General features: G+C 35.3%; 1 protein-coding gene across 1 annotated transcript in view; it reads right to left on the reverse strand.

Annotated features, from left to right (window-relative positions):
• The window catches only part of LOC120353930 (calpain-A-like), a 28,105-nt gene that overhangs the window by 1,574 nt on the left and 13,996 nt on the right, over positions 1-12,535 (reverse strand). The window contains exons 3-6 of the mRNA XM_039439477.1: positions 10,648-10,717; positions 7,649-7,766; positions 6,733-6,867; positions 4,377-4,548 (exon numbers count right to left, since the gene is read on the reverse strand). Of these exons, the coding sequence (XP_039295411.1) occupies positions 4,377-4,548; positions 6,733-6,867; positions 7,649-7,766; positions 10,648-10,717 (495 nt within the window). The remainder of the gene's footprint in view (positions 1-4,376; positions 4,549-6,732; positions 6,868-7,648; positions 7,767-10,647; positions 10,718-12,535) is intronic.

The raw sequence follows: 12,535 nt of genomic DNA on the forward strand, positions 1-12,535 counted from the left end.
TTTTCATGCAAAATTTCCTTGTGCTAGATACAGAGTGACTAAAAAATCTTGTATTTTCGGTTCATATTTCAGTTTTTTCAGCTATTTCCGCCAAATCCAGTAATCGGAAAGAAAATTCCGCTCCCGCCTTTTTCAGTTTATAAAATTCTGAATAAAATGAGATCATTCGAAACTCTCCATCTTCAATGAGTACCGAAGTACTTTCATCATCATCACCAACTTAATTTCATCACATTGAGATTTAGCACAATGATATAACTTCATAAGATCATGTTCTTTGAAAATCACCCATTGGATACATTCAATTAAGTGGAGAGGTGCGCATAAGAACACCTCAAGGATCAAAATTTCAAACAAACATAACTTTCGACACAATTATCGGATCTCATCGTTTTACAGATCATTATATTCGACTCCTCAAGGCGGTTCAAAATCATGCATCATGAGTCATTATCAGGCAAATAAGCCATGAATTTATCAGGATAATTTATTTGAAGAGTAGCTAGTTCAAAAATGTACAAATTTATGACAGTTTTTATCAGTAGTTCAACAAAAATGGGCTTACAGCGATCTAGGAGATTTGCATTGCTCATGATTCTCACAATCGTTTTCTGTAACCTCATAATTCCATCAACCCTAGTGCAATTGTCCCATACAAGTAAACATAATTTAAAAATAGACTGGAATAAAGTAAAATAAGCCATCTTTACACAGTTTGATGTTGCACAATTTTCAAGTCGTCCAATAAGATAGATTATACTTAACAGCTATATTTTTGAGTAGTCTACATGTCTGAGTATTTCTCAATGTCAACTGTCTGTCGCCATGAACCCCCAAGAACATTACATCATCAACCATACCTTGCTTAGCAAGTTTATTAGCGTAAGATTTAAGACTGAAAATTACATTCACAGTTCTATTTTCATTCAAAAGCTAGTCATTGTCTTCAACCCAGTCTCCCGCATCCTTCAATGAAATATTTACAAGATTTGAAAGCTCTGCTAAATCATTTGAGACATTAAAAAAGTTATTTTATATCGTCAGTGTATAAAAGTGTTTTACAATACATTGTGAGGCAAGTCATTTGTGCTTATTAAACAAAGTAAAGTGCCAAGAACGGACCCCAAAGTACACCGAACTTAAATCTTACAAACAAAGACCATTCTACACTAATGCAAACCGCTTGCTTTCTATATTTTAGATGAATTTCGCAGAATGGGGGTGATTTACCCCTGAAACCACAACTTGTTGGCTTCGCAGATGAAGACCTGCAATCTGCAGGAGGACCTGTTGAAGACCTCTTGAGACCTGCAATCTGCTTATTTCCTCAACGGTCTCAATTCAAACAGATTTGAAAGGTTTTGCGTTTGAGGAGGAACTGCAAACCAACTTGATTGATGAAACGATTGATGATTTAGAGATGCTATCAAACAAATTGTCAAGTAATGCTCTTGGAACAACAAGCCAATGCTAGGCAACAAACAAGAGAACAAGAAAAGGAAAATACCAAGAGAAATAAGTAAATTACTGGAAATTAATTACTGGAGAGAAGAAGGAAACTGGAATAAACTGATTAAATTCAGCGGAACCTCAAAGGTTTCAAGCAGAAAATTGAACGAATGGACCAACAGAAGCAAAATATCTGATTTGGAAGAGACTATCGAATTCGGCAATAGTATTAAGCAATCCAATAGGCTACAGCAGCATCTTGGTAAGAACATGGCATGACTGCTATGAAGAATAACGGTGTAATTGAAATGGTAGAAATAGAAGGGAATATTAGAAATCATCTGTTATTTCTATCAGAAGCACTAAGATCGAAATATTGACAAAGCTATTCAATACATGTCTCAGGTGCGGCAGAATTCCAGAAATATGGTTAAAAGCCAGCCTATAACTGCTTTTTAAGAGAGGTGATAGGAAAGAAATAAAGAACTATTGGCCGATAAGTATTCTAGTATAATATAATAATGTAGCCTATTTATATCAGTTATAACACATTGCATAGACAATTACCTGACTTAACAAACTTCTGTCGATCAAGCTGGTTTCAAGAAGAACTTCAACCCTGGACAACATACTTGTATTGCTGGAGCTGATAATAAGGAACTCAAAGAACTATAAATTCCCACTAGTTCTACTATTTATAGATTTTGACGAAGCATTCGACAGTGTTACAACAAAATCCCACTAGAAACACTTTCTGGACTTTGTATAAGAGGAAACTATCTAGATTTATCCAAGTTCATCTATGAAAGAATGGAAATTGAGTTTAAATGGTGAGGAAAAGGAAAATTTGTGGAAGTGAGAAGAGGATAAAGGCAAGGTAACATTCCAGCAGCCAAAATATTCAACGCAGTCCTTAAAACATGCTTCAGGAATCAGAATTGGAATGATAGTGGAATAGATATCAATGGTAAAAAATGTAACACCTTGAAATTGGCAGATGATGTTGTGCAAATAGGAAGCAGCACAGAAGAAGCTCACTACATGCTAATGGATTCAATTGTAGAGACAGGGAAAATTGGATTGAAGGTGAATTTAAACAAGTCAAAAGTCATGACATTCAACTGCGAAGAGAAGGAAATATCACTGGAGGAAGGAAGAGAAGGAAAATTTGAACATTATTTCCACTTGGGGCAGAAGATTGGGAAAGACAGTTAATGAACAAAGATCACCTGGAAAGTTGCATTAGGCTGTCATCAACAACAGCTGTCAGAGCTTCTTTCAACCCTCTGTCCTCAAAAATAAGACATTCTACTTTTTGAAAACATCAGTTGAGATAGCAAGACCATCTGACATAGATAATATGAAGAGAAATTCCTCAAAATAGGTAAATTGGTCAATGAAGGACAAAGTTGCGAACTTGGCTCATCTGTGAAGCTGAACTAGTCTTTCCATTCAATACACTCAAATAAACATCCTAGAATAAAGATACGAGAATATTCCTTTTCTTCAAGCATATACTCACTATCTTTTGTGTTTGATAAAGCGTATAAACATAAAAACTGACTTAAGCTGCATTTAGCTGCGTTTACATCAAAGTTATTAACAAAATGTCAATAACTTAATCCTCATAGATTCTATTAGATTGAACATAACTTATCATATACATGATGAAAATTTATGTGTTTGTCAAGTTCCATTCAATCTAATAGAATCTTCAAGGATTGGTGTAAACTCAGCTTTAGAAGTCATCAAATAACTTGTTCAAAATCACAGAGTACATTCATATAGCATTCAACTGTAGGCTTCAGGCCTACTACAATGATTTAGGCTCAGCATAAACAATTCAGGATGTTCCTGGGAACATCATTTGAGGTTAATTGAATTGACTCAACCCGAAATTTCGGAGAACCAGAGTTGAGGAGCCCTATTTATTGTTTTTGGAGGGACAGATTCAAGGATCCAAAGGTTCAAAGAACCCCACTCGTCAACCGAAGCTTATTGTGTTCCCAAGTAGTATGTTAGTCAGCCAAACCAATACGTCTATGTCCTTTACAAGAACCAGGAGTTCATTACATTCCATTCATCACCTGGTTTCAATCCTTGTTGCAATCCAGTGTGATATGCTTGGCAGTCTCTTCTGACTGATTAGTCCTCGTGACCCAGGTGAGTTCCACTCCTGGCCTTCTTTGTAGGTTCTCCCACTGAGGAAGGGGCGGCCAAGTTGCCTCTAGGGCGCCCGGCCACTCTTGACCCACATTTGTGCCTGGTTTTTCACCTATCACTGGTCTCTTTAGTTTTTTCTTTTTGCCCCTCTGAAACTTTGCAGGGTCAAAAGCCCCAATTCCTTCAAGAAGTTATGCCCGAATGGCCGCCCTGTTTTGAGCAGTGGTGAGTTTTGGCCTCTCCACCCACAAACTCGTGACCTATGTGAGTTCCACTCCTGGCCTTTTTGTAGGTCCTTCCGCTGACAGAGGGGACGCCAAGCTGCCTCCAGGGCGCCCAGCGCTCGGCCACCCTCGACTCAGCATCTTGACCCACATTTGTGCCTGGAGTTTCGCCCATCTATAGTCTCTTGAGTTTTTATTTCTGCCCCTCCGAAATTGCCCTGATGGGGCAGATCCCGTGGTTTTGAAGGCAAGGCAACTTCTGGAGTTTCCTTGAGGTCCATTTTAGTCGCCTCCTACGACAAGCATGGATACTGTAGGTGAATTCCGGTTTTCAACACATTCTTGAGTACGATGATCGACTCAATGCTCCCCCTACCCACAGGGGACTGAGGAGCCCTAAGTTGAAGTCCATAGATACGGCCTTATTTGTCGCTGGAATATTCCTGTCTGTCTAAGGAATACTCAAATAGCCATATTCAAATAGCCTAGTCATAAAAAATAAAGACATGATTTATCTGTATATAAATGAGATGAACTTACACCAATTGAACATGTCATCAAAGATGACCTTTCATGTGCTTTTTCTATGATTTTGAAAAGATTGGACGATGCTTCGTCCCTCAAATCGTATAATTCAGTGACGCCGCCAGTGAAATCTTCTAAGGCTTCGGAAGCTTTACCGTTTTTTAGCGCTTCGTAAGAGCCATGTAGTCTGAAAATTGAATCTTTAGAAATTAGAGAATGATACATCACAGAAGTATATTATTTCTAAAAATCGATAAGAAATCGTAATTCATGGAATATGAGAATATTATTTCGAAAATTCAAGGAATTGATTTATTGAGATCTCACAGTTGAGCAGTATTTCAGAGAAGTCCTTCAAATGTGGAACATATTTTTTAGAAAGGCCACCAAAACAAAAAAGTGATTAGAATGAATGCTTTATTTTTTCCCATCAGTTTATTTGATTATTAATCGGTGCTGCAATTTCTCATTTGACTTCATCATTTGTTCAAATGGATGTTCCGATGTATTCATTAATGAATTTGTACAAACACTCAAGGTACCTAGAATACATTGTATTCTAGGTACATTGCAAACACCTATCATTGAAAATATTGAGAAAGATGAACATGCATGTCAACCCTTAACAGATTCAATATTTAGAAGTTGAAATAAAATTATCATGCATATCCTGTCGTTAGTGGGCCAACCTTAGCAAAAGAAAAGTGAGGCAGGATAGAATCAGATTCAAAGATAGTATCTTGACTGTTGATCATGACGTATTTCTATAAATTGTATGGCATAATGTTGTGTGATTATCAAAATGGTAACTTATAGGTTTTATGAAATTTATTGAATACAATGGATGTTTTAAAACACCCACCATAGAGGAAAATAAGCATTAGAAGATATCCCATGGTATAGGGTGGTTTATGTTCTAAATTTCAAGCCGACTATTGTATATTACTGTCTTGGCCGGGTGTGAGTGTAAGAACGGCACAGATTTTGTTATTTTCCAGATTCAGTTCAAGTTGCATTATCGTAAAAAGTTGGTCACTATAAAAAAAGTCGAGAAGTTGGAAAATAATCACTTCATGAAAATCAACTCTCTTCTGAATAATGGAGGGAACAGTTTCATGACGAAAGCCTAGGCTTGGATTTAATGAATAATATTACAGTATGAAAAAATATTATCCCAGAAAAGAAAGTAGTGTAAGAGTACCGCACAAGATTTTTAAAAATCTCCCCCGAATATGTTGAGAATATCAGCTGAAATCTTTCTATCCATCTTACCATCACTCTTCCCAGAAGTGGAGTTTTATGAGGGCTATGTTCATCTTATTTATTTATTTATTCTTCATTGCTCTTTTACATCCATTCATGAGTTGAAAATAGACATTAACCAATACAAAAACAAGATGAAGAGAGATAAATCAATTTCAATAGGTCATATATACTTATATTTAACAACATATAGCTATACTACATATTATATTAATATATTAGCATTTATTATTATTGAACTAATATCCAAATAAAATGCTGTGATTCACCCCGAAGACTTCTGCTACTGCAAATATTGACAACAGGGTAAACAGCCAGATGGAAATTCGATGAGCGCTACTTTTTAAAACTTATTTGTCAGCCCGGGAATCGAACCCAGCACCTCCTAATTGCCGGTCAGGAATGCTTCCCCCTAAACAAAACTGACAATCTCTGGATAGCAGCGCTCATTTTATACGAAGATAGCGGCCAGCCAGTATCCAGAGATTGTGAGTTTGGTGTAAGGGTAAGCATTCCTGACCGGCAATTAATTTGAATTCTCGTTAAATAATAATAATTAATTCAGTAGCATTTGAATAATCGCAATATTTCAGTAATTTTCATCTGTATATCAACATTTAATTATATAATACATCAACGTTTGATTCAGTTTGTTTATTTGAGAATGGTATGAATTCTTGGATAAGTTGAAATAGGAACAGGAGATAAAATTGTAAATTTGGCGACAAACTTTTCTGAAATGAAGGAGTCTAGTGCAATATTTTATATACTGAATCAATACAATGATACATATACCAATTCCAAAACCATATATACCATATATACCATATATACCATATATCAATTCCAAAACACAAAATTACAGCTTGTGACGCCACTGAATATTATCTATAGTATCATAGTCACCTCCAATACAGAGGTGGCTATGATAGTATCTATGATACAGTCTCAAGTACCGTAGTACTATATACAGAGAGGCTCCAAATTTACTACTCATGAGGTTATGCAACATGAGCTTCACGATGAGTTTCAGGACATTATGTACAGCTTAACAAGAAATCAATATTTCTGAGAGACAATGCTTTTCTAATTTGGACATTCATCTTACTTGGCATAAGCCTTCTCTAGCAGAGCGCTCCAGAATTCGTTCTGTTCATTGGAACGCATGAAGACAAGATCTCCATAATTAGTTGGCAGGCGGTCATCTATTACCACGTCCACCCAGTGACCGTACTGCCAAAACCTACAACAGTATAAAATATTAACAAATTTGCGAATATTGGAAATAATGGAAATATTATCAAATATAACTATCGATATTAAAACAGCATTGATGAAATAATGAAAGTACCAATGTTTCTAACTATACCTATGTATTGTTGAACAATATTAGTATAGTACCATAGGCCTATATGACCATAAAATTTCATAGTTATACAGAAATTCAATCGATGATTCAGTTTGGTCTTGTTTGGAATATTGTTGAAAATAACATCAAAAATGTTTGATTAGTGGTGGCAGTGACAAAACAAATATTATTTATTACTTATTGATAATTCATTTAATAATGAATAACAACGCATGAAATGTAAGTTCTATTTTTTCGTTCGATTTCAGATGGATTTCGTTCCACCAGAATACTTGAAGATTGAATTGGATAGCATTACAAAACTTCATTACATTTTATCGATTCATCCACAAATATGTGTTTTTTTCAAATCCTATATAAAAAATAATAATAATTCTCGATTCAACACAAAAATGAGAGCGCATCTTCATAATTCAGTAACACTGTTCTTCAATGAAATTACATGACACAGCTCAATTACTTTAATAAGCATTTTATATGCAATATATCATTAATGGAAAAGTATGGATATGCAACACAGAAAAAGCTTTATTCAGTATCAACATTTGAATAATGAATAACGATTATTTTGTTAATATTCAATTTCAATTTTGCATTCCTTAATGACGTCAATGCAACAATGCTGGCAGTTTGAAGTGATCTCAGTATGACCAACCTGAAATGGAAAATGCCTGCATAGTTGTCTTGGAAGCTCTGATCGTTGGGCACAACTTGCTGCAATAGGTGCTCGTGCAATGTCAGGTTCGCCACGGCCGCAATCAGCCAGCAATCACCTTGAAAATAAAACGTCCTCAACCTTCTAGTCGTGTCCCAGGGACTCATGCAATTCTTATTTTAGTTATAATACTGCTGCCGATCGCGTTACTATCTTTGTGATTAGCCTAATGCAAATTCATGCCAGTAGACACTTAACATTGGTGTAGTGGCTTGTTTTCGTGAAATGACGCTTTTGGGTCTCCATGACCCAAGAGTCTCTCGACTAACATTGATTTTTCATTTCTTTCAAATGTACATTCTATGCAATAGGCTGGTGATTGGATTCAAACAGTTTCAAATAAGCACGTTTTGAACAGAGACTTCGAAGAATGTGGAAATCACCTTCTAGAACTCGATTTCAATGAAATTGGTGATGCTGAAGATAAATTCATAGTGCAAGTTAAGAACAATGACCCTGAGTAGGATGATAGTGAAACCAATGAACCTGATGTGATCCCAGGCACGCTAAACCACCCCTAAAAGTGAACTATATATATTATGACCTCCATGTTTTTTAGTAGTGTTTCATGTAGGTTCTATGATTTATGATAGTATTCATCACTATAATTTCTTAAATTTTGCAAAAAATGGGCAACATGTGCTTGAGGGTATGTTAAAAACTATCCTAAGAGTGAACTATCACCATCCAATGTTTTTGGTATCTTTCTATTAGTGTTGCATGTAAGATCTATCATAGGATTCATCACTATAGTTTTATCATAATTATTTTGAAATCTATTGGAATATTCAATGTGAAAGAAGTGGGTCCTCGGGACCTAGGTTCACAACTCACGTCAGAGAAAAATAGGGGCATGACTAGAAGGTTAAACTGAATTTCAAACAATGAATAAATCGGAACGTTATAACAATAGAAAGTGACAATAGAAACTGACAATAGAAAGTGATGATAAACATTGTTACAGTTAATATATATCATGATGAGAATATGATAGTATGAAAACAACATTCTTTATAAAAAAGATGTGAATTTCGGGTTGAGAGTGAGTACACTGTATTCGTTCACCAGGGTCCTTTCAAGACCTAATAATAAATAATTTTTATTTTGTTGTTGAATACAACTTTCTTTCATGCTGAATGGATTCAACTCATTTCTCAGTAATCTATATAAGTATGTTTCAGCTTAGGGATTCAGGCCCCCCCAGGGGTCTCTGGGTTGCAGAGGCCCTTGAGACTCATCAAGGTGGAAGAAATTTTTGCTGTTGATTTGATTTCTATATTCATTCATTTTTCAAGGTCCAGGGCTCCAGAAGACTCTTAGACCAAGGGCCCTTATTACCCATCAAGAAAGAACTAGTTATTTTGGTCAAATGCAACATTCTTTCCTGCTGGACCTATCAACTTATTTATTATTCATTCATCCATTTCATTCATAAGGATGGTCCAGCCCAGGATTTCAGGGTCCCCCCTGAGCCCCCCAAGAGCTCCTGGGTCTTGGACACCCAAGGTCCCAAGGACTAATCAAAGTACAATTCTTTGTTGAACATTTTTTCTTGCTATTTGAATTTTTTGTGCTAGGTCCAGGGCTCCAGGGCCCCCCAGGTCGCCGGCGATCACTAACAAGCCGACCTTGCCAGTCTGGAGCTATTCCTACTATCTAGATCTATCAGTCCAAAATAATATTATATACTAGTATTTTGGAATTCACACATGTTTGAAGGAGGAACAGAATGGGGCAGCAGGGTGGCTGATGATTTACAGGTCACTGTTGTCTATGAGACTGAGTCGCTTTTTTTTGTTTATATCTCTAGGGTCGTTTAGAAAGTACTGGCTACTTCTGGTTTGTTCATTGTGTCGATAATAGGGGAGAATCCTCCACCCTTCTGGATTGTTTTGGAATAAAAACGTTAGGGTTTATAATTATATAGAGGGATCTCTCGCCTAGTAAGTCAGTCAGTGATAAGCAAGTGAGTGATAAGCAAGACGTTCAGTGGTGAAGGAACAATGTCAGCCGTACCCAAAGCCTGGCAGTTCCTATTGATAATTGTAAGTGACAGTATAGTGGTAATTGTGATAATTGTATAGTGACAGTAAAGTGATAATTCTATAGTGACGGTATAGTGATAATTGTATAGTAACAGTATTGAAATTGTTATCTAGTGTAGTGACAATAATTATCATTGTTGTGACAGTTGTATCAAAATACAAGATACAGGACGGTGATATGGATACATGATATGCAAACTGCAATACAGCGAGTCCTGGTATAAGATACTGACAGTGATAGTGTTGCATACTGTAATGAATTGTGAATATTAAATAACTGTGTGTATAAATGATACTTGTTAGTTGAGTGAATAAATTGCCTGTAGTTGAGTCAATTGTCTATTATATTGTGAGTCAATTGTTCCTCTATTTAGTTTAGAGTAAAATGAAGTGCAATTATAACTGCAAGTCTTGTCTGCTCATTCTATAGTATTCTAGAACCCACAAGAACTAGTTTTGTAGAGGGAAAATCCGTGACAGTACATTCACGTATCTAGCATGAAGAGGTTTCTCATTACAGAAAAATATTTCTGTTGATGATGTTGTTGAATTATTCGTGCACACACCGGTGTGTTATAAGTAATAATTAGATATCTCTTCTAATAATAATTATATAGGCTTACAGTCTTATCATTACAAATGAATTTCCATCTCTCCAAATATAAAATGAAGCAGAGAGCATCAACATTATGGAAGATCAATTCAATTTCAAAAATTTCGAACTTGGAACATAATATTTACATGGAATTTTGTCATTCAACATGAAGTGGAAGTCGTCTTTTTACATCTTGCACACTAGGAACAGTTTCCATACATCACACATTTTCGAATAATATTATTACCATATAATTATTTGTTCTCCAAATTATCATCGATGTAGTTGATTCTACTCACCAAGCTTTCCTTGATTCACATCAAATCTATTGGCCCCTTTCACGAAAAATTTTGGATCATCGACAATTTCCTGAAGGAAGAATAATAATGTAAGTTGATGGACGGGTAGGCTACTACCACACAGTACAAAAATAGGAGTCAATAAAAATAGAATAGGCTACATACTATTTCCTTCTCCCCCACCTCCTGTCTAAAGTGCTTACTTTACTCCCTAGAACATAATACTAAAGTGTCACTTTTTTGCTCTTTGCTTGGAAAAACAGGAAAACTTCCTAGAGCGTAAAAGTAACTCCATTAAATAATTTGTCTTTTAACAAATTAAACATTGAAATTATGGAATCAGACTCATTGATACTTAATATTAAAAATCCTATCACTAAAAATGAGATCAATTTAATTGCAATATACAGATCACCCTCTCTATCAGCAAATCTTTTTTTGAATGCTTTGGAAAGTACTTTAGAAAGACTGCTCGCACATAAAAATATAATTCTAATTGGTGATATCAATATCAATCTAAAACAGACTACCGCTATTTCTATTGATTATTTCAACATATTGTCTTCAAACGGTTTCGTCTCCTATATAAATAAACCTACTCGAGTCCAAAATCAATCAGAATCGTGCATTGATCATATCTTTTTCAAAAATAGTTCCTTCAAAGCTGAAGATTTGATAGGTGCTATTTTCAAGACCGATATAACTGACCATTACAGCACCAGTATCCATATTAAAACCGCAGACGGTGGTTCTGATAGGCCTAATTTAGCAAACACTATTACTGAAAAAATTGTTTTCAATAAATTAATTTCAAATCTTGAAAATGAAGATTGGGAGGAGGTAATAAATAATAATAACATCCATACACTAGTACACTCTTTTGAACAAAAACTTTCAACCCATATTGAAAATGCAACTATCAAAATAAAGACATCACACAGAAATAAACCACTAAAGAACTGGATCACCACCGGACTAATAAGAGCTATTCAAACCAGAAATAAAATGCACAAAAAACTACAGAAGTAACCACATAATAACGAAATGAAACAATGCTACACTCGCTATAGAAACGTCCTAAACAAATTACTGAAAGAAACCAAGATTAGGTATTACAGAAATAAATTGGAGCAAAGTAGAGGTAACTCCAGGAAGACATGGAATACCATAAATGAAATACTTGATGTAGAAAAGAAAAATTCAAAGACTGATATTGATCCTGAAATTTTAAATAAACATTTTTCGTCTATCGGGAGAGTACTCGCAGAAGAACTGAATAAAGAAAATAAAAACATCCCTCCTCCAACTGGTCAAAATTCCCGTTTTTCACGAATAGGTTTCCCAAATTCTTTTTTCCTTTTCCCGACAAATGAGGAAGAAATTATCAAAACAATTAAAGACCTCAAATCCAGCTCAGCACCAGGAATTAATAACATAAATAATAGCTGTCTAAAAATCATTGCCCACTATATTGCTAAACCTTTAAAAATAATAATTAATAAATGCTTTGATGAAGGTTTCTTTCCGGAGGAGTTCAAGGTGGCTAAAGTCATACCTTTACATAAATCGGGAGATGTTGACGATCCCAATAACTACCGCCCAATAAGCTTGCTAAGTGGATTTTCAAAGATCATGGAAAAGCTTATTAAAAAGCGGCTAGTACAATACATGGTTGTGAGAAAGGTGATTCACCCTAACCAGTTTGGATTTCAAGAAGGAAAAAACACAGAAGACGCTATTTCGTTATTAGTAAAAACTTTAACTGAAAATTTTAGTAATAATAAAAAATCTATTGCAATTTTTATTGACTTGAAAAAAGCATTCGATACTGTCCCACACACCAAACTGTTGGAAAAGCTCAATAGAATTGGAATTCGAGGTTTGCCCC

Source organism: Nilaparvata lugens, chromosome 12, assembly GCF_014356525.2.
Source record: "Nilaparvata lugens isolate BPH chromosome 12, ASM1435652v1, whole genome shotgun sequence".
NCBI classification, from domain to species: domain Eukaryota; kingdom Metazoa; phylum Arthropoda; class Insecta; order Hemiptera; family Delphacidae; genus Nilaparvata; species Nilaparvata lugens.